The sequence below is a fragment of the Peromyscus maniculatus genome, chromosome 6 (assembly GCF_049852395.1).
Source record: "Peromyscus maniculatus bairdii isolate BWxNUB_F1_BW_parent chromosome 6, HU_Pman_BW_mat_3.1, whole genome shotgun sequence".
NCBI classification, from domain to species: domain Eukaryota; kingdom Metazoa; phylum Chordata; class Mammalia; order Rodentia; family Cricetidae; genus Peromyscus; species Peromyscus maniculatus.
In genome coordinates, this window is record NC_134857.1 from 85,015,095 (window position 1) to 85,038,311 (window position 23,217).

Consider the following 23,217-nt stretch of genomic DNA (forward strand, 5'->3'; position numbering starts at 1 on the left):
ACCTTAAACTTCCTAGCGCCTCCACAGTGGCGGATTTAGCGCGAGGAAACAGGCCCGGAGCGTTCCAGCAACTTCCTCGGGTCTCCGAGCCCGGGTTGGAGTCCACCGAGCGTCCGAGCCGCACCGCGTCCATTCAAACGCTGCCCAGTCCCCTCGACTCCGCCCGTCCATCATCCTCCGCACCTCTGGGCCGGCCTCGGGGCAGCCTTTCCCTCCTCTCCTGCAGAGCCCGAGGGGTGAGGCCCGCGATGGCGTCCCGAGCACGCGCGACATGCAGTTACCCTCCCGAGCCCCGAAAAGCGCCCCGGGGCCGTGCGGGTGGGCTCCCGGGGCCGGGTCACGTGGCGGGGGAGGGGGCGCGGGCGCGGGCGCGCGTGGCCGAGCGGGCGGGCGGGCGCGCGCAGCCGCCGACGGCGTGGAGAGAGGCGCGAGATGCCGAGGCGGGTGTCTGTATGGCAGGGAGGGGGCGGCGGCCGGGAAGGCCGACTCCACCCCCTGTGCGCATGCTCCGGCCCCCGCGGGTTATAAGGCAGCCGCGCCTGCCCCGCCAGACAAAGTGGCGAGCAGCGACGTGACTGGTCCGCCGTGTGGGTGCCGCAGCCAACGAACCCGGCGGCAGCGGCGGCGGCGGCGGCGGCAAGGGACGCGAGCAGGACCCGGGGCTCCGAGGAGCTGCGGCCCGCGCCGCCGCGTCACCAGCACACTCCGGGCGCCGCGAGGCACATAACGGTTAGTCGGGGGCTGAGCCGGCAGCGCGCCGCACCGACTCCGCGGTGCCCTTGGTGGCCCCCGGTGGGGTCGTGGAGTCCCGCGGGCACGCGGAGACTTTCGTCCCCGGGTCCGAGGCGCGGGGGGGGGGGGGGAGGGTTGGTGGCGGCCCGGCAGAGGGCATCCTGGGCGCGCGGAGCCGCATGGTCCCGGAACGTGGCGTGGCGTGGGTGAAGGGGACCTTAAGGTGCTGGGTACAGCGTCTCGCCCGGCCGGACCGCGCGGCGCGGGCCCGCGGTCAGGTGTGGCCACGCCGGGCTGCGGGAGTCGGGTCATGGTGCCCGGTGACCTTGTGAGAGACGCTCCCAGCCCAGTCTACCGTAGGCGCCTCGAGAGATGCTTAGATCGGAAGAGGGACGACCTGAGGCCGGTTCACGTGGTGCACTCCTGCCGCCTTCTGCTCGGAGGGAAGGGACTGGGGCGGGAGTTATTTAGGACTCGTGGCATGCCCGCCCAGCCTCCCCCGCCTGCCAGTCGGTGTCCCACCTGGTGGCTTGCTCGAGTGCCGTGAGGAGCTAGCTGCATTGCCGACCGCCGTGACAAGCCTGCGGGGTTCGAGGGAACTCAGAGGAAGGGGCGGGTTAGGGGCTCTTTGTGGTCCAACCTGTGGCTTCTGTGCGTCTGCCGGCGGGCACGGGGGTCTTAAGGCATCCCAGGAGAGGAGACTTAAATAGCGTTACATTTGTTCAGACGCACGCTTTCTGTGCTAAGGACATCCTTCTTCCGAGTGCATTTTTGCCTTTCTTTATGGTGGCGTATTTGGTGCAATCTGCAGTTGCGAAAACGAGTTCTGATCACTCAACCAGGAAACGCACGTGTTACTACTTCAGTCTTTTCCCGTTTTCCAGTGGCTCGTTATAAACCGGGCGTCTCCTGCTAGTAGTTACACAGTGACAAGCTACTTTTTTTTTTTTTTTTAATTAACCACAACTAATTTTGAAATCTTCAGGCATTATTCAACATAGCCTCGGGGTGTGTAGCTCAGTGGTAGAGTACCATACCGGAGGCCCCAAAATTTGATCGCCAGCATTGAAAAAAAAAATTCTGGTTTTGTAACAAAATGAGTACACGATGACGTGTAAGATTAGTAAGTGTTTCAGAGTTTGGGCAAGGGTGGATAGGAACTAAGTCAAGCAGGGTTGATTTTTTTTTTTTTTTTTTTTTTTTAATCTCAGCTGCCAGCTGAATAAGGCAAGAGAGACTGTATCTGCTTACTTATTTTAGTTAGTTGCTAAAAGGTGCTCCTAAATCCAAGTCCTTAGCGACGCGTGTGTGGGATAGGGTCTCACTTTGTGGCCTTAGTCTCTCATAAATTAAATCCAAGGTGTACAGGTAGGCATAGGCATTCCATAGTGAGACCCTTCTCAAAACAAAGTAAAAATATCTAAGTTTTACCACCTTACCTTCCAGTTACCATAAGAAATGACCAATAATCCAAGACTTTAGACTGTGATTTATTTATTTTGGTGTGTGTGGGGGGGGGGCGGTTAGAGACAGGGTTTCTCTGTATCTCTGGCTGCCCTGGAATTCGCTCTGTCGACCAGACTAGCCCCTCATGCAGAGATCAGTCTGCCTCTGCCTCCCCGGTGCTGAGATTAATGGCGTGCCCCGCCACACCCATCCTAGGATTAATTAGTTAATTTATTTTTTTCAATCCTGGCGTGATCGGACATGGGATGACCTGGGAATTGAACCCGGTTCCTCTGGAACATCAGCCAGTGCTCTTTAACACTGAGCCATCTCTCTCCTCGGGATTACTTTTCTAATTGAGTGTATTTCAGTAATTTCATTGTGAATTTAAGTAGGTACTGTTGCTTTATCAGCTTACAGTGACCTTGTTAAATATGCAAGCTCTTATTTTGAGGAGCATTTTAAAGATTTAGCTGTGGATTTACATAATAATCCCTAATCAGATTAAGGGCATGAGTGTGGCGGAATGATTATGGATACCTATAAACTCAAGTAAAAAATAGTGTTCGATTAGTATTTTCCCAACTTCTTAAATCCTCATTCCCATTGCACTTGAGTCCACTTCCTAGTATGCACTCCATTTAAGGTACCTGTCCCTGTAAAATGCCGACTTGACTGTTTTTGGACTGGGGAATATAAGCTTGAATGCAAGGAAAACTGAAAGTTGTGAATTGAGAAATTTAGGATTCAGCAGTGAATGGGATTCTAGCACTTTCCTGGGGTTTGTAGTCTAGCTGGAAAGCAGATATAGTTAAGTACTCTCAGCAAACAGTTACTGAGTTTCAGGGGAAGTTACCATAGGAACAAATACTGTATTGTGTAGGTGAGAGGAGATGCTCAGGAAATACTGCTTAACCTCGGGAGCCATAGGTGGTGCCAGGGGTAAAGGGCATTATTTCAGACAGTGCTGAGGGCTGTGCAGAAGCTGGAAGAATTTCACCAAAAACTGAAGCACAGAGAGGGAGGGAATAGATATGTCAGCTGATGGAGGGCCTTAGTCATTTTAAGGACTCAGGAAGAGACTGAACAGTTTGGAATCATACTTGTGAAGATGGTTGAAAGTCATGGAAAGAGGTTAAAGGGGGTTCAGAGTGGGACCATGTGGGAATACCTGGTGGGAATCCTTGAGAGGAAAACAGATAGATGGGTTTTGGGTAGGGGACTAGGTGTTGGAGACTGGAGAAGCCAGGGTGGAGTTAAGGATGTGGCTCAGGTTGCTAGCTGGAGCAAATACAAGTTTTATTTTCATTTTAACCATTTGAGGTAGTGTGACTGCACCAGAACCGCCCAACTTATAAAACTTGTGGATAAAATTCAGAGCTATTTCTGCCCTCTTGTCTTTTTATTGGTGAAGTTGAAATATCTTTGTTTCCTCTATACCCTTCTCCTCAGTTTAGTATGGAAATTTTAATTCATAAGAAGCTGAGCCACTAGTGATTCATTGCTATTCCGACCTACTTTTCCCAGTGTATGATTGATTGTTGTGAAGCAAATCCTAGATGAAATTATTTCATATCTAAATATTTTGGTATATAGTTCTAAAATAGAAGTTTATTTATTTATTATTGGTTTTTCAGGACAGGCTTTATCTGTGTGCCTCGGCCTACAACTCACTCTGTAGACCAGGCTGGCCTCAAACTCAGATCTGCCTGCCTCTGTCTCCAGAGTGCTGGGATTAAAGGCTTGTGCCACCACCACCTGGTCTAAAAGATATACACACACACACACATACATATACATATATATATATTTTTTGGTTTTTTTGAGACAGGGTTTCTCTGTGTAGCTTTGCACTTTTCCTGGACCTCATTATGTATCAAGGGTGACCTTGAACTCTTGCCTCTCTGGGACTGTAGGTGTGCACCACCACACCCAGTTTATGAAATGCTTTAGATCAAACCCAGCTTTATATCCATAGTTACCTGAAAGATAGTGTTCAGAAATCCATAATCACATTATCCTACCTTTAAAAATTAACATCATCAAATACCCATCAATATTCAGATTTTTTCCAAATTTTATTTATATTTATTCATTGATCTTGTTTTTAATCATCAATTACCTTGATCAAGGATACAAACAGGGTCGTATGTTATATTTAGTTGCTGTCTGTGAAATCTCTAAGTTCCTCATCTAAGTAATTTATCTGAAGGAAACAGGCCCCTTCTCTTCTAGCTTCCCCGTTTGGGATTTTGATGAATTGTGCTCATGGCATAGTTTTAATATGGCCTAGTTCTGTGTATCCTGCTGTCCTTTGTATTTCCTCTAATTGGGAGCTCATTGCCAGACTTGAAGAGCGGTCGGGTTTCTACTTCTGAGTAAAGGGTTAGGAGAGATGAAGTATATTTCATGTTTGCTACTTCTGCTTGGAGTCTGTGATGGGTTCCCCTCTTTCTCATGTCTTCACAGCCTGTTCTGTCATTTCATTGCACTCTAGTTCATTATCCAGAACACCTTTACTACAGGTGCAGTTTGAAGGAAGGACAGTAAAGCACAGTCAGGCAGGGTTGGTCCCACTGCAGCGTGCGTGTTTGAGACCTTTTAGAGCCTTTAATCCCAGCACTCAGAAGGTGGAGGCAGGCGGTCTGTGAGCTTGAGGCCAGCCAGGGCTGCACACAGAGACCCTGTCTCTGAAAGACACATTGAAAAACAAGCAAAATTGGAGGGGTGCACACTTCAATCTCAGTGCTGGAGAGGTGGAAACTTGAGATCTGAGAGGCTCTCTCCAAGCCTGCCTAACCTGAGCAAGCTCCAGACAAAATGAGAGACCTTGTCTCAATAGAAACCATGCAGATCTCTGGCGTCCCCAGGTACATGCACCTACAGGCATGTGTAAACACACATTTTCATGGTTTCCCACTTTCTACCGTATTAATTTGTCTGAGTATTAAGTTTCTTTGAGTCAGTCTCACTGTGCAGAAGCAGTCTGGCGTCTGGAAATCCACCTGCCTCTGCATCCTGTGGGCTGGGATCAAAGGTGTACACCACCATGATTGGTAAATTAAATCATCTTAAGCATAGTGTTCTAATCTTTCAGAATTCTATATGTTCTTTAATTTATCTAAGAAAGTGACACTTTTCTTTCTGTGATTTAATTTTTTCTTTGGGGGACGGTGAGGGTCATAGATCTACAGTAGATCTGAATGGTAGAGTGAGCCCTAGTGTCTTGCAGAGAAGAACTTCAAAGCTCAGCGCTCCAGGGTCGCAGAAGGAGCTCACCTTCACCACAGTAACAAGAAGGGGGGCTTCAAAGGCTGAGCCTTTGGGTATCCCTGACCATAAATAACAAGCATGATCCAGTTCTTCTATTTTCAACACTACCCTATTGCTAATTACAACCTATAATACTCAATTAGATTTGACAGCTTTAGCCTTTGCAGAGAACTTAGAAATGTTCTAAGTTGCATAGCTGGTGGTTGGAAACTAAGTCTTCGCCCCGATTCTGTTTTACCTCTATTAGTCCTGGGGTGGGGGTGGGTGCTTGGGGGATGTATCGGTTACTTTGCTCATAGTTGTGACCAGATACCTGACAGGAAGCAGCTTGAGGGAGGAAGGCTTCATTTCAGCGGGTTTTGAGTATGACAGCCAGGTAGCAGCATGAGGCTGCTTGCTCACATCTTGGCCAGTCAGGAAGCAGAGCTGGTTACAGGCCTCCGGGCCTGCCCCTAAGGAGCTGCTTCCTCCAGCTAGGTCTGACCTAAAGATTCCTCAGCCTCTCAAAGCAGTGTAACCAGCTGGTGACTAAGTATTCAAATACATGAACCTGTGGGGAACCTTTGCTTCCAAACCATGATAGGCTAGAACCCAGTACATAACTGAAGGAATGAAAACTTGGGTCAGCTGGTAGAGGCAGTTCTTTGCAGGCCTGATTCCTGGGTCCACAAGGTGGCAGGAGAGAACCCAGCTCTGGACAGTTCTCTGACCTCCATGGAGTGTGTCCACATACCTTCACACACATACATTCTTTCTATTTAAATAAATTTTAAAAATTGTAATAGAAAACATGACACTGTTGTGTTTGTAAACTGTCTTGGCGAGCAAAGGTCTTTTAACTTAGTTATTAAATTAGAGTTAGTTTTGTTTTGTTTTTTCAAGACAGGGTTTCTCTATATATCCCTGGCTGTCCTGGAACTCGATCTGTAGACCAGACTGGCCTTGAACTCAGAAATTCCCCTGCCTCTCCCTCCCAGTGCTGGGATTAAAGGTGTGTGTCACCACCTCCCTGCTAGGTTTTCTTTTTCAAATCCTACTGGCATGCGCCACCACAACCAGCTAGGTTTTCTTTAATCCCAGCACTCGGGAGGCAGAGGCAGGCGGATCTCTGTGAGTTCGAGGCCAGCCTGGGCTACCAAGTGAGTTCCAGGAAAGGCGCAAAGCTACACAGAGAAACCCTGTCTCGAAAAAACCAAAAAAAAAAAAAAAAAAAAAAAAAAATTGTTTCTTTAGAGAGAAAGGAGGGTGTGTGTGTGTGTGTGTGTGTGTGTGTGTGTGTGTGTGTGTGTGTGTTCGTGTTCCAGTCAGTCTCTCTTTCCACTATGTATGTGTTGGAGGTTCCTGTGGAGGACAGGACAGCTTGCAAGAGTTGATTCTCAGCATCACACTCAGGCAGTCAGGCTCCGTGGTAAGTGCCTTTGCCTCTTGAGTCATCCTGTTAGCCCAGTTACTGAGTTTTGAGAGCCAAAGCAATGCTTTTACCTGATTTTCTCTTGTGTTTTCCTATGGGAGGTTTTTTTCCCTCTGTCCTATCAGATTTTAAACTTACAGTCTGCAAGATTCATCTCCAAGGTGTGTGGGATTCAGTAGAGTTTGTTAATTTGTTGGAATTTTAACTATTGTTGTAGGCTCCATGTGTTAGCAGTACATGTGACTCAGAAATACCAGTAAACCTCATACTTTATCAACTATTAAACGCATACTGAAATCGTCACCATTTCAAAATTACTATGGTTATTATACCAGTACCTCACAGTGTCCAATTAAAATATTTTGATAGTTCTACTTCTGAATTTATGTATCTATACATTTACTTTTCTTTTTACTTGTTTTTATAAGAATGGGGTCACTTTGTAACCTGGGCTGGTCTTCAACTCACTATGCACATTACGCTGACCTCAAATTTATGGTTATCCTCCTGCTTCAGCTTCCTGAGACTGGATTTACAGTTTAAAAGTGTATTCTGATGAGTTCCACAGGTGTTACCAAACTGCCACAGAAATCTGATGCTCCTTAGGGAAAGGATTCCTCTGCGTTCCATTATCCCTGTTCCCGTGTGAGGGTGAGCTAGCCAGAGACCATAATCCTACACAACAGAAAGGTCTTGTCATTGGATTATGTATGTAATTATGATATCACAGCTTAAGTAAGTTCTTTGGCCACGTAGAGTCATTCTTACAAATTCAGGCAGAATACTTAGAATGTCTGTGCCACCAATTAAATGGGTATCTTAATTTGACTTGGATTTTCTGCCCCTGTTTCCCAGTAGGTTCACATCAGTAAGTGTACTTCAAATTTATTCAAACCTTGTCTTCTACAGCTCAGTTGGAAGAACCTCTCAAGAGGTCATTGAGCCTCAGGTCTGAAATCCTTGCAGATTAGAAACACATCCTTACTTTCAGCCTCTTGTGATTATATTAGTACTTACTCTATTAGCACTCTGTCACCTAGAAATCTCAATTGGGTAGAAGGGGAGGCAAGTGGTTTAATAATTACTCTAATTTGAGGAAAGTCAAGTACTCATTTAGAAATTGTATATTCCTAATAAAAGATCTAGCAATTATTTTTAATGACAACATAGTGTAAGGTTTATATCATCAGCAATTAGGAAGGCTATTTAAAGGCTGGGCACGTGGTTCAGTGGTTGAGTGCTGGCCTAGGGTTTAGTATATTTAGCCATAAGTCCTCTACAGAAAGCTACCAACATGATAGAACAGTATCACACTTGAACGGACACATAAAACTACAGTATTTACCTTTCTGGATCTGGTTTGTTTTATTCAGCAAGTGTCCTTGAGGGCTCTCCATATTGTCACAAATGACCAGATTTTCTTTTCTATTTAAGCTTAGAAATACTCTACTGCATATAGTACCATTGATGGACATTTAGATTGCTTTTACGTCTTGCCTGTTTTAATTTTTAAATTATTTGTATGGATGTGTGCATGTTGTGTATGTGTGCCACAGTATTGATGTGGAAGTCAGAGGACCACTTTGGAGTCAGCTCGCTTACTGTCTTGTTGAAGATTCCAGGGATCAAACTGGGGTGGGCAGACTTGCTTGAAAGTACCCTTACCCACCAAGCCACCTCACCAGCCTGTGTCTTGCCTATTTTTGACTAATACTGCAAAGCATGTGGAAGTACAGCTATATCTTTGACACTCAGATTCCTGTTCTTAGAAGCGGACTTCTAGGGCTGGAGAGATGGCTCAGCCGTTAAAGGCTAGGCTCACAACCAAAAATATGAGTTCGGTTCCCAGCACCCACGGCTGTCTCTCCAGCCACCGGGGGGTGGGGGTGGGGGGGTGGGGGGGAGGAAAAGAAGTAGACTTGGATCCAATGGCAATCTAGTCTGGATTTTTATTAATCTACATTTTGTTTTCCATAGTGGCTAAACCACCACAGTGTCCTATTATCATATCCGCTGGGCTTGGTGGTGTGTGCTTTTAATCCCTGTCTTCAGAAGGCAGAGGCAACTAGAAGTTTGCAGAGACAAGTTTATACTTTTTGTGCTGTTCCTTATGTAGTATGAAATCATCAGCTTGATACAGTACAAATTCTTATCCTAATAGTGAAATGTTTCACTGATGCTTGCCCAGTGATTGAGTAAAACCAAAACTTATTATAAGCCATAGTCATCCTAGGGTCCCCCCTGCTATGTAGCCTCCCTGGTTCTGTGGGTTGCATCTGATTGTTCTTTGCTTTACATCTAGTATCCACTTATGAGTGAGTACATACCATGTTTGTCCTTCGGGTCTGGGTTACCTCAGTGATGATACTTTTTAGTTCCATCCATGTGCCTGCAAATTTCTCTGCTGAGTGGTAGTACTCCATTGTGTGTATGTACCACATTTTCTTAATCCATTCTTCAGTTGATGCCCCCTCTTTCTTAAAGGGGAGGTGGAGGCAGGGTAGTAACTGCTGGAGACTAAACCCAGGGCCCTGTGCATGTTAAGTTATACATTCTGCTGCTGAGATTCACTCCCAGCCTAATTCATTCATTCACTCATTCATTCATTCTCTCTCTCTCCCCCTCTCTCCCCCCCCTCCCTTTCTCTCTCTCCCTCTGCCCCCCACTTGTTTTATAAGCCAAAAAGCTGGATCAAAACAAATAAACAGGAGGCTGCCATGATAGCAGACGGCTACTTTGAATCAGCTTTGTGGATCTGAGTGCCTGATTTGAAGCCTAAGACTAGTTTGTTTTTGTTTTTCCAGACAGGGTTTCTCTGTGTAGTTTTGGTGCCTGTCCTGGATCTCACTATAGACCAGGCTGGCCTCAAACTCAAAGAAATCCGCCTGGCTCTGCCTCCCGAGTGCTGGGATTAAAGGCTTGCGCCACCACCACCTGGCTTCTAAGACTAGTTTGTGCTTAGTAATGTACATTGAACTTCAGACACTTACTTTCCATATCTTTTACATTCACAAACTGGCTGTTGTCCCCTTAGGAAATGGGAGTTGGGTTTGTTTTATATATTGGTATGGAAAGTGCAGGGGAATTACTACCATTTCCTAGGGCTTTCTAACTCCTCTCTATAGAGAGTCCAGGGCATGGGAACTAGAATACAGCTTTGGCTTTCTAGATTTGCTTACTAAAATGCATCATATCCCTCCCAACCTCTGTGTCTGTGTGAGTGAGAGTGTGCATGTGAGTGTGGGTCCCTCCAGGTCCCATAAGTCTAGTGCTTATGAACCACCCAGTGTGAACTCTGGTTCTCTGCAAGAGCAGTATGTGTTTTTAACCACTGAGCCATGTTTCCAGCATGCTAGTATAATTTTTTGTTGTTGTTTTGTCTTTTTTTTGTGGAGTGGGCAGAGTCTTACTATGTAACTCTGGTTGTCTTTGGAACTCACTATGTAGATCAAACTGGCCTCAGAGGTCAGAGATCCACCTGCCTCTGCCTCCCAAGTGCTGGGATTAACAGTGTAAAATTATGCCCAGACACTTGGGCAGATGAATCGCTGAGTTAAAGGCCAGCCAGGACTACATGGTGAGACCATGTCTGGCAAAGACAATAAAAAAGCTCTTGTTTCTCCTGTCGTTTGAAGGTAGTGATGTGGAGCTTGTTCCCTGTGTCACCCGCTCTCCGTTCGCTTCTGCTGGTGCTTTATAGTCAGGTACCCAGGCTTCCAGCCCCCGAGTGAGTGCTGGTGCTTTATAGTCAGGTACCCAGGCTTCCAGCCCCCGAGTGAGTGCTGGTGCTTTATAGTCAGGTACCCAGGCTTCCAGCCCCCGAGTGGGTGCTGGAGCTTCTGGCACAGCACACTATGCGGGGCGTCCATTCTTCCTCATCACTCCTTTGCCTGTTTGCTAATCCCTGGTACTCTGAAGGCACTAACATTTAAGCTGATGGGGCAACTGCGCACTGTAAGATTAAAATCTTAAAACTGCTGTTCTTTGGGTTTAGTCTCTGGATTTTAACATGTGATGTGTCTGTGTTCTCTTTTTCTGAATGAACTTCAGGCAAAGGGGTCTAGTCCTGGAATTTCCTTTGGGGATAAGGCCTTCTGTGTATAGAAGAGAACTGCTGCTGTAAAATGGAGGGTTTTTAATCAGAATTTTTATGTTAGTTGTAAAGTGATGGTTGTGATAAAATTGTATTGAATCTGTTTCTGGGTTTTTGAATTTCTTTTCCCCAAAACTATTTTGGACTATATTAGTTTACTTGTGAATCTTCTTAGTTACTTAAGTTAAATCTTGATTCTGTAGAAAAGGTATTATTAACTTGATGAGGCAAGTCTTCATGACTAAAAATTAGAAGTGTCTTTAATTGACAAATCCTAGCTGGCAGCTAAGCTCAGAGTTTAACCACGTCCAGCACGTATTGCTGTTCTAGTCAGGGCTTGATTTGTAACAGCATTGCTCTGTGTGTAGGTGTTTTTCTGTATATGTAAATATTCTTGCTTGAAATGAAGGCATCTTTGTAGTATTTGGAAAACTTTTATGCTTAGATGAAGGAAAAGGAATTAATGCCTGGAGCACCCATACTTAGCAAACTTCAATCTGCTAGCATGTTAAACAGCTTTTTATTATTCAGTAGGTACAGTTTGTTTGTTTTTGTTTGTTTTCGAGACAGGCTTTCTCCGTGTTAACAGCCCTGGCTGTCCTGGAACTCGCTCTGTAGACCAGACTGGCTTCAAACTCAGAGTCTGCCTGCTTCAATTTTTAAGAAACCTAGCTTGTAAAAATGTTTTTATCTGACATGAGTGAAATGCCCTACAACAAAGATTTTTTTCCTCTACACTATGTTTTTTAAAGAATAATCCAGAGGCTTATATTCAGATAAGACTTTTAAGTAAAAACTATATTTTCTAAGAACGGGTACCTGATGTCTTTCTCAGCTTACCTCTATTACAGAAGAAATTACTCATCATCCCATGTCTCACTGAGTAAAAATCTAGGGTCCAAGAGATGGAAAACTTGTGAATGTATAGATCTAGGCCAGAACTCAGGAGGGAGCGAAGGGAGGAAAGAAATCTCACATTTTCTCTCTTAGTTGGATTCTTTTTTTTTTTTTTTTTTTTTTTTGAGAAACAGGGTTTTTCTGTGTAGCTTTGCGCCTTTCCTGGAACTCGCTTTGGAGACCAGGCTGGCCTCGAACTCAGAGATCCACCTGCCTCTGCCTCCCAAGTGCTGGGTGGGATTAAAGGCGTGCGACATCACTGCCCGGCGCTTAGTTGGATTCTTAACACACATATATATGTGTGTAAAACATGGAGGCAGAATGGTGATTAATTCATCTTTTTAGTAGTTCTTTGGAATGGGGTACAGCTGTGAGTAAGTTGTGTGAGAATGTTAGTGAAGTTCATTTTGTACACTGATACAAAACTGAGTGTGTAGAAAAAACCCTGTAATTCCAGCACTTGTATGATAGACGCAGAATCAGGAGTTTGAGGCCAACTTCAGCTACGTATGAGTTTGAAGTCAGCCTGGGCTGAATGCACAATCCTCTCTCAAGGCAACCAGTTTTTAAAAAACAAAAAACATACTGGGAGGGTCACCAGCCTTATTCCACATGGACAGTTAAAACTCCTGTCTTTTCTGTTTTCATAGTAGAATTGGGGTGGTTGTCACATTGATGGGTATCTGCACGTTTACTTCAGTTGAAATCTGCTTTACTTCCTTGATTGTAGGATCTGGCCATGTTAGAGTATGTGGTGTTTATTTTTCATAGAGTAAATTAGTTAAATGTTCACTGCCCAATGCCGCTAAAAAGCCATTTAAAAAAATCACATAAAGTAAAATGAAATAAAAGGTGAAAACCAAGGAGAAGAGTAAGAGATTAGGTCCATTGGAATTGTGGGGGTGACAGACAGGGGCTCACTATATACCCTTCCCTGGCCCGAAACGACAAACCCAGGAAGATATTTCCTTTGTCATTTAGATGGTTAAAAGGCATTTGGTGTGACTCTTTGTCAAGAGCCAAGCAAGTATGTCTGTTATGCAGAAAAAGGATTTGTGGAGGCTGTTTTGTTGCTGACATTTTTTTCCCATTTCCTATCCTTCAGATACTAGATTTGCACTGCATTTTGGGATTCGTCGACACTTAAAATGCCACCTGCAATTGGAGGACCAGTCGGATATACCCCCCCAGATGGAGGCTGGGGGTGGGCAGTGGTAGTTGGAGCTTTCATTTCTATCGGCTTCTCTTATGCATTTCCCAAATCCATCACTGTCTTCTTCAAAGAAATTGAAGTTTTATTCAGTGCTACTACCAGTGAAGTGTCATGGATATCGTCCATCATGCTGGCTGTCATGTATGCTGGAGGTGAGTACCCACTATGGCCCACTCTTGAACCTTCTTTCTATTAGGCAGCCGGAGTCTGTACTTTTTGGTGATTTCTCTGTAACACTGGCTGTCCTGGAACACCTCTGTAGACCAGGCTGGCCTTGAACTCAGAGATCTGCCTGCCTCTGCCTCCCGAGTGCTGAGGTTGAAGGGCCACCGCTGCCTGGCTGAGTCTGTGCATTTTAATATCTTACTCAGTGAGGTGCTTTGAAGCTGTGCTTGCTGACGTTTCCTCCTGAGGAGCATGCTCTCATCCCGATAGTGCGGGCAGCTCTTACTCCCTCCCTCCATTACTGCTTGTTGGAACAGAAGTGGAAGCGAGAGGAAGGAGCCCTCTCGAGTATTGGCTGTGTTTTGAGGGCTCCTGTAAAATGACGTGTGTAAACCTTGTTCCTCTTGCTCTGTGACACTTGAAAAGTAAGCATCTTTACATATTGAATTGCAAGATTTTAAAGTTACTCAAATGTCTAGAATAGTATAGTTAGTTCAAAGTCTCAGGTAAAATCTATCATTTAAGGACCGGGCTTGTCCCACAGGCACAAAGAGGTGAAGACAACTGATACCCTATTGGCTGGCACGCACACATGGACGAGAGCACACACCAAAAACAAAAGCTGAATAAAAAATCTCCCCTTGTTCCTATGATACTATGAGTTCTAAAAGCATTTTAGCTGTTACTCAAATTTTATCACTTTTCCCCCTTTTCTTTGCTTTGGCATGGTGTGGAGGCTATGTAGAAAGTAGATTGCTTATTTCAAACACGGTATATTTTACCTGGAGACATCAAACCACAATTAAACTAAAAGTTAAACCTACAATAAAACTTGAGGTTGTTGAGTAGGAATTCTGGAGCAAAGTGGTTTTTTGTTTAGTTTAACCTGGTGGACAGTGTTCCATGTTGCCTTGTTAGATATCTAACAAGCTGCTTTTGATAACAATTTAGTGTCTTGGATTATATTCACATGTCGCTCTTTAACAGCCAACACAAAGATTCTAGTCTACATTTCAGTGGTGACTAACTTGGTAGCAGATTCAGCAGTCTTGACTAAGTAAGTCTCTTGAGTACATTCAACTCTGGCTGCATGTTGTGAGTGAGAGAGAACACTACATCTGGTCTTCTGTTTGATGTAATAAGCCCTGAAACAGCACTGTGTAGTTGAAGTCAAAATTTAATTAAACATAATTAAGTTGGTTGATTTGAAGAGGGATAAATGGACAGAAGCAGCAGTTTGAAGACCTGCTTTTCCTTCCTGTGTATTTTTTTGTCTTTAAATTTTTTTATGTGTGTGGGTGTTTTACCTGTGTGTGTGCCTGGGTATCATGTGAATGCCTGGTAACCATAAAGGCCAGAAGAGGGCTTCAAATCCCCTTGGACCCTGAGCTGCCATTGGTGTTGGGAACCGAGCCCTGTTCTCAAAAAGAAGCCAGTCCTCTCTCTCAGCTCTGCTGTCTGACTGTCCTCACCCTTTCTTTCTCACTGGTTGGTTTGTGTTTGGAGACAGGGTCTCTGCATAGTCCAGCTGCTTAGAGCCTTCAGTTAACCAGCAGGTCTCTAAGCTCGTGTGCCAGCGGACCTGTCTCCTAACCTTCTGTTTTCAATGACAGTTCATTAGGACCTTTCTGCTGCTGAAGTAACTGAAAGACAGATTGCTTGTCATGAACTTTGGCAGGATTCTTATTAAATGGGTTGTTTATTCTGTTTGGTTTCTGAAGAACACACCCCCTAAGAATTTTCATCACTTCACAACTGTCAATCCTCTAACCTGTGCACTCTTGATTTTGGTTGCTTGTTGAAGCAGGGTCCCTATGGTGCCCTGGCTGTGTAGATCAGGCCGGTCGTAAAGTCAGACCTCCTCCTCCTGCCTCTGCCTCCCAAAGACTGGGATTAAAGGTGTGAGCCCCCTACACCTGGCCAAGGAGAAAAAAATCTTAGTGCTTTTGTTTTTCCCTTTTTTGGTATTTCAAATATTATAGAATTGATAACACTAACTTAAACTTCAAAGAACAGTATGGCAATATTTTAGGATTCTGGGTATATAAAACCACAAATAATTCATATGAAACTCTTATACAGATATTCTATCAGTGTCCAGTATTTTCATCCTATACAAACTGTAAACATAAGTTTTCAAATAACCCGTGACTTCATGAAGTGGCTGTTTTCATCTGGGCCTCTGAGGGCCTGTTCTTTGTAACCAGTGCCTTCCAGCTGCCTCACATGGCAGCAGAGAAGATATGTTCCCTCAGGCTCTTTCATAAAGACACTTAGTAGATCCATGAGGCTCTGACCTAATTATCTCTTACAGTTCCTGGCTGTCAATCTCCTGCTTTTGGGTTGAGTTTTAACATGAATTTTTTCCCCTCCATGTAAGGGTGGATCCCAGAGCCTTGCTTATTTGCAGTCATCTGCTGTAACCAGCCAGGTTACAGTGTCCTGCAGTCATTCTTTCTCAAGTCCTTATCTATGAAGTGTGAAACTCAGGTGTTTTTATAATTACAAGTAAGTGAAGTTGAATACCATTCATTTTATAATCAGCAAAAATTACTAGCTTTTCTTCTTTTTGTTGTTGTTTACATATGCAAAGCACTAGCACCATGCAGAGTTTGAGGGAGAGGTGCCTCACACAACAGCATGAAACACAGTTATCAGGCTTATGAACTGTGGGAAGATGGACATCATTAGTTTAGTTTTATTAAGAATTGTGTCCTAAGACTGGGGATGTGACTTAGTGGTCGAGTGGGTAACAGCTTAGGTTTCTTCAACACTTAAAAAAACAACAGCTTTAGACTACCCTTGAATCTGTTCACCTAGACAGCCTGTCATTTCATTCCCATCCTCTTGAGTGGTTAGCTCAAGGCTCTTACTGACTGTTGTCTGACTTGATCTCCTGTAAGCTTTATTTTTATTGCTTTTGGTTTTTGAGGCAGGGACTCGTGAGCCTAGTCTGGCCTTGAACTTACTACATCTACTGTGTAGTGAGGACGAGTGGTTCTGTCTGCCTTCACACTGCTGTGGTTACAGGATACCGTTTGCCATGGCAGTCACAGCCTTGGACACAGTGCCCATCCTCCAAGCATTTCTTTACATCAGGACCATACAGGATTGAGCCAAATCATTTTAATATAGTCAACTCAGTACCTTCGACAGCTACATAGATATACAGGGAAAGTTTTTTATCATTTGTCTTTTCTTGGATATGAGAGTTGATACTACTACATTTTTTATTCCCTCTTAGGTCCTATCAGCAGTGTCCTGGTGAATAAATATGGCAGCCGTCCGGTAATGATGGCTGGTGGCTGCTTGTCTGGTTGTGGCTTGATTGCAGCGTCTTTCTGTAACACAGTGAAGGAACTTTACTTCTGCATTGGCGTCATTGGAGGTGAGTGGCTACTGATTAATTTCATATTGATTTATTGTCACTATCTGATAATGCACTTGATAAATGACTTTTTAGGGAGCTGCTGATTAACTGAGTACTAGTACGAAGGCTCAGTGGGTAAAGGAAGAGCCTGAGTCTCCCTCTGGACCCACATGGTGTACGGAATGAATCAGCTCCACTCTCACACCATGGCACAGGCATGCACACACAAAGTTGGTTTTTTGTTTTGTTTTGTTTTTCCAGACAGGGTTTCTCTGTCTAACAGTCCTGGCTGCCCTGGAACTCATTCTGTACACCAGACTGGCCTTTAACTCAGAAATCCAGCCTACCTCTGCCTCCCAAGTGCTGGGATTAAAGGCGTGCACCACCACTGCCCAGTGGGAATAGGCTTTTACTGGAATAGGACAGTGTGCTGTCCTAACACCTCTCTGAAGGTTAAGGGTACTCTTGGTAAGCCTTCTCTCCATTTTTTATTTAGTCATCAAATCAAGAAAATGAGCCAAGAGGTGATGGTGTGCACCTTTAATCCCAGGGCTTGGGAGGCAGAGGCAGGTCTGTCTCTGAGTTCAAGGCCAACCTGGTCTACAAAGTGAGTTCCAGGACAGCCAGGGCTACAGAGAAACCTTGTCTTGAAAAACCAAAAGAGAGAAAGAAAATAAGCTGTTGAATATTATGACATTCAAATGTATGGCCTGTCATACTGTTTCTTTAGTGTACAAACCTAACCTTTTTTTTGTTTGTTTGTTGAGACCAAAAAGGAAGAGATTTTTTTAAAAGAATTTATTTATTTATTTATTTATTATGTATACAGTGTTCTGCCTGCACACATCCCTGCAGGCCAGAAGAGGGCACCAGATCTCATTACAGGTGGTTGTGAGCCACCATATGGTTGCTGGGAATTGAACTCAAGACCTTTGGAAGAGCAGCCAGTGCTCTTAATCTCTGAGCCAGCTCTCCAGCCCCCAAACTGTGTATTATAAGCAGCTTTTCATGTCATTCAGTATTTGAGATAGAACAAAGTTTGCTGTGTCCAGCCCAGCTTTAGGGATTGATCTGATTAGGCAGTGAAGGAATGAAGGGAGGACAAACATACAGAGGAACGCTGCCATCAGCATGGTTACCATATACCGTTGAACCAGGAGTTCATTGTACACAGCTGGACAAGGGACAGCGTTTATGGTATGTAGTTGGATCAAGGAGGCAAGTTTAACTAGATCACATGCATCAGATTCCCTAGAGCTGGAGTTACAAGATGATGGTGAGTTTTCCAGTGTGGATGCTGGGAATCCAAGGTCAGCCCTCTGCAAGAGCGGTGTACCATGCCCTTAGTCCCAAGCCATCTTTTCAGCCTCACTTACTTCTGCTTATGACAGTCTTATCTTTGTTCCTTTCCTAGGTCTTGGGCTTGCTTTCAACTTGAACCCAGCTCTGACCATGATTGGCAAGTATTTCTACAAGAAGCGACCATTGGCCAATGGGCTGGCCATGGCAGGCAGCCCTGTGTTCCTCTCTACCCTGGCTCCACTTAATCAGGCTTTCTTTGGTATTTTTGGCTTGAAAGGAAGCCTCCTAATTCTTGGGGGCCTCCTGCTAAACTGTTGTGTAGCTGGATCCCTGATGCGACCAATAGGGCCTAAACCAGGCAAGGTAGAAAAGCTGAAGTCCAAAGAGTCTCTTGAGGAAGCTGGAAAATCTGATGCCAACACAGATCTCATTGGAGGAAGCCCCAAAGGAGAAAAGTCGTCAGCCTTGCAAATAATTAATAAGTTCCTGGACCTGTCCCTGTTTGCCCACAGAGGCTTTTTGCTGTACCTGTCTGGAAATGTGGTCATGTTTTTTGGACTCTTTACCCCTTTGGTCTTTCTTAGTAATTATGGTAAGAGTCAGCATTACTCCAGTGAGAAGTCAGCCTTCCTCCTTTCCATTCTGGCTTTTGTCGATATGGTGGCCAGACCTTCCATGGGACTTGTAGCCAACACTAAGTGGATCAGACCTCGGGTCCAGTACTTCTTTGCTGCCTCTGTTGTTGCAAATGGAGTGTGCCATTTGCTAGCACCTCTGTCTACCACCTATGTTGGGTTCTGTGTCTACGCGGGATTTTTTGGATTTGCCTTTGGTTGGCTCAGCTCCGTATTATTTGAAACACTGATGGACCTCGTTGGACCCCAGAGGTTCTCCAGTGCTGTGGGCTTGGTGACCATTGTGGAATGCTGTCCTGTCCTCCTAGGACCACCACTTTTAGGTATGGTATATCTCGCTACGTTTTTGGTTCTCTTCTGATTATAAAAGTAACCTGTGGAGAGCAGCTCTACCTTTAAAGCACATTCTAGTAATAGGGGGAAGAGTAGATATTTCATAAGGTCAGAACACAGGAGCAACTGTGCTAACCACTGTGTATCTTGGATCTAGGATTATTTTAGTAGCAGTTTCATAAGTGAAGTCAAGCTTTAGGAGGTGGGATAGTTTGGCACAGTTACATTAGTTGATGAGTCATTATATAATTTGAGAACTCCTTTGTTTTGTTTCTGTGTTTTCAATGCGAGGTTTCTCTATCCCTGGCTGGACTGGAACTCACTCTATAGCCCAGGCTGGCTTCAAACTCAGATCTTGCCTGCCTGCCTCTGCTTCCCAAGTGCTGTGATGAAAGGCTTGAACTCTTTATTTTATTAAATCCTATGTTGGGCCGCTGGTGCACACCTATTTTTCCAGCACTTGGAGGCTGAGGCAGGTTGTTTGTGACTTCAAGAACAGCATTAGCTTACACAACAAGATAACTCTCAAATAACTATCTCCACAAATGTTCCGACTCCTTTTGGGTGTTCATGGTGATTTATTTATTTATTTATTTTGGAGATAGGGTCTTACTCAACCCAGTTGATTTTAACTTGTTTTGTAGCCAAAGATTGCCTGGACCTCCTGACCTGCCCATGTTCTCCCCTCAAGTGCTGGGATTATAGGCAGCCGCCACCAAACTTATAGATGGCTTCCTTTCTAGCTTCTTCCCTTGAGGTTTCATCTCCCAACTCTTTGTTTTCTTTTTCTTTCTTTCTTTTTTTTTTTTGCGGGGAGGGGGGGTTGTTTTTGTTTTTTCGAGACAGGGTTTCTCTGGTTTTGGTGATGTCCTGAATCTGAATCTCTGTAGACCAGGCTGGCCTCGAACCCAGAGATCACCTGCCTCTGCCTCCCAAGTGCTGGGATTAAAGGTGTGCGCCACCACCCGGCCTCCTCCCACTCTTTCTAATCTGCCCCCTTTCTCTAACATGACTACCACTACCACCCTTCAAACTCCCTCATCTTGCTTCAGTATTCCATTCCCTACTTGACTTCCAAAGCTGCCGAGCTTAGCCCTACCTGTCTCTCCAACCTTGTTTCCTACCCTTGGCCTCTTGCTCTCTCCTCTAGGACCCCGCCCTCCTTTCCTGCTCACACCCTGGTGCCTTTGCACTGGCTGCTCTGCCTGGTTCCTCTCCGCCCTCTTTCCCTGGACAGGTCTGTCTTCCTGCTGTCTCAGCTCTGGGTGATGCTTCAAAAGAAGCAGCATTCATTCCTCACCACTCACTAGCCTCCCACCCGTGATCTGGTCCAGAACCCTCCCTGGAGCACTTACCAGTTTGTGTAATAGTTAGCCCTATGGAGTTCCATTCACATTGGCCAATGATAGGTTTCATTACCATCAGACATCACCCTCTCCCAACATGGGAGAGGGTGTGATGCCATTTTCCAAGTTCCAAATTGACTTGGTGTCAAAACAGTAGAGAGGCTTCCTGTAGCACAGAGGTGGTGGCGCAGGCCCCCACTCAGACTCTTTGTGTTCCCTTGCTAGCCTCGTGACCTTGAAGAGGTTACTTAACATCAGGGTGCTTGAATTTCTGTAACTGCTGGAAGATGTGTTGGGGTTTGGTGCTAAGAGGGTGCTGTTGGCTACAGAGCCAGTGTTCTCCGGAAGTGCTGATAAAGAGCTTTGGCCGTGGTGACTGGATTAGCTCTGTGTGGCCTTGGACACTTTCAAACTCCCTTTGAATTAGTTTTTTGTTGTGTATTAAGAGAACGAATTATAATCCCATCTTCTCATTCAGATTTGCCAAGAGTCAATTGTTTCCAATTTGAAAATAGAAAATACACGGCCAGTCAAAATCGGCACTATAAATAGAAAATTTAGCAATTCATTTTTGTGCTAGTGTGTCATTTATGGGTTCTTTGAAGGTTGGTTTGGCATCTTTCTGAGAGGATGTTTACACTTTGGGGAGAGGTTTCCTTGTTTGCTTTTCCTCATGAGCCTTGTCTCTGCATCCCTAGGCCGCCTCAATGACATGTACGGAGACTACAAGTACACGTACTGGGCCTGTGGCGTGATCCTCATCATCGCGGGCATCTATCTCTTCATCGGCATGGGCATCAATTACCGACTCTTGGCCAAAGAACAGAAGGCAGAGGAGAAGCAGAAAAGGGAAGCTAAGGAGGAGGAGGCCGGCACAGACGCCGGCGAGAAGCCCAAGGAAGTAACCAAAGCAGCACAGTCCTCGCAGCAGCAGAACAGCGCCGGAGAGCCCGCAGAGGAGGAGAGTCCCGTGTGAACGGAGCAAGCAGAGCAGTGTGTGACCCGAGCCGACATCCGAAACCATTCTGCTGGCCTCTAGTCTACCAGTGGTGCTCAATGCAGACAGTGGACATTTGTGTGGAAACCTACCAGGTGTTCATTGGTGGATTTTTTTTTTGTTTTTGTTTTTGTTTTTTTGTTCACTCCTTACCAATGCCGGAATTCAAAATTTACTATGCTTTAGGTAGGGAGTGGTTGGCAAAGGATATGGGAAAGAACTAGGGATTTTGTTTTGTTTTGTTCTGTTTTAATCTTAGCTTTTAACAGTCTCATGAAGATTATAATATGTGCCTTAAGTTTTAGTTTTAGAACTCTTTAGAGAGCCTTAACTTTTAAAACCATTCTGCTGAATTCATCTATTTTAAATGTCATTTTAAAAGGAAGAATAACAACAACTAACTTGCTTGAGGTAACTCTAACCTTAATCTGGTTTTGTTGTTGTTTGTAATGCTTTGTCGGAAATTGTTACTGGAACATTTATGGATGGAAATATTAGTTAAAAGTTGGAGATTTATAAAATACTGACGAAAGTATTTTTCTAGCATCATAGTTGCCTGGTGTAGGTGCCTGCTAGGTATATATTTAAGAAATTTAAAGCATGAAATTCTGGAAACATCTTGGCTGTTGTAGCCACAGTCTGTCACCTGCTGGGTGCCTCCTCAGATGCTTCCTGCAAGCCTAGAGCTAGAATGTTATCACTAGATTGCTACCTTTGCTCCTGTTCAGAGACATTGAGTGGTTAGAAGTCATTGCCATTTTTGAAATCTACTGCAAAAATGTTAGTATTAAAGTCTACAAAACATTATTCAATACAGTCTGATTTAATATAGACAAGGATTTCAGGCATCAGCTGAATTCAGCTTGGGTTTTCCAAGACCCTAGTTATGGTATGAAACTCTTGTAATCTTTGAGTTGTGTGGGTTTGGGGGGGCTTGGTGGTTCTGAGGATTGAACCCAGGGCCACAAGCATGCTAAGCACATGCTGTACCACTGAGCCATATCCCACCAGCACCCCGGAATCCTCCTTAACCCCCAAGACCTTTTCTCCTTGATTTTCGATAGTTCCATTTATATTCTAGTTTAGAGCTGTATGTGAGATATTCAGTACGGACTGAATGTGTGTGCTCTTTTTGTTTTTTACATTGTTTTTCAGTATTTGCAAAACCAAGAGGGTCAGAGTTTGGCCCCAGGGAAGCCAATAAAAGATAAAATAGGGAGGGAGTTTGCTGAGTTCACTTGGTTTCAGTAAGTACCCACCTCCCTGCCGCAGGCACCAAGGCTCAAAGAGAAACTTCTATCATGCTTAGAATTGTTGGACAGTCTTGGCTCCACAAACCTTAGCTTTTGTGACCCTTTCCACTTACCTGAAATGTAGAAAATGGGTTCAGAGTAAGTCAGGAGGAAGATGGACCAGATTGGAATTGTAGTATTTTTTTTAACCCAATGTCTTCTAAATAGAGGCAGAAAAGATCTATGACACTGAATTGTACTCAATGCATTTAAATTACCATGGTAATTGACAGGGTGAAAATACAGATTTGAAACCTGTGTAAGAAGCTGACTTTTTCCAAATAAAACATGTATTTTATTTTTAGAAAACAGTTCTTCACATGTTTATTTGAGAGACATATTGTGTCTTCATTTTTATTTTCATTTGACCTTTACTAATACTGGACCTCCTGGTTTATATGCCTTGAGACTTGTGCACGCGGTTTACCGTATGTCTTCTCCTTTGACATGAGCAGGGAAGGATTGGAACCGAGCGTCTGAACTGCTCTCACCTGATGCAGTTAGCCTTAGGACGCAGTGGAAGAGGCCCTGCAATCACCGAGGTGGCCGGATTTTAGAGAGTCAACCTTGAGTTTGGGCTGTGGATGGCAGAATTCCAAGCCACATGTAAAGGATTCCTGTCTGTCCCATTTCAGATGCGGAAGCTGCATTTGCCGGGCAGGTGTGCCGCCTGTGCCGAGGGTTAAAACCCAGGTTTCACGATGCATGTTCA

General features: G+C 44.7%; 1 protein-coding gene across 2 annotated transcripts; it reads left to right on the forward strand.

Moving 5' to 3' along the window:
* Nucleotides 1-22: 22 nt before the first annotated feature.
* On the forward strand, nt 23-22,814 carry Slc16a1 (solute carrier family 16 member 1). Of its 2 annotated transcripts, none has more exons than XM_006994640.4 (5): nt 23-236; nt 12,958-13,217; nt 16,475-16,618; nt 18,015-18,860; nt 20,915-22,814. In XM_006994640.4, exons 2-5 carry the CDS (start codon nt 13,001-13,003, stop codon nt 21,190-21,192), a joined length of 1,485 nt encoding a protein of 494 aa, XP_006994702.2. In that variant the 5' UTR covers nt 23-236; nt 12,958-13,000; the 3' UTR covers nt 21,193-22,814. The 2 variants fall into 2 exon arrangements, with proteins under 2 accessions (XP_006994702.2, XP_076430867.1); XM_076574752.1 differs by lacking the exon at nt 23-236 and adding an exon at nt 390-729.
* Nucleotides 22,815-23,217: the final 403 nt, after the last annotated feature.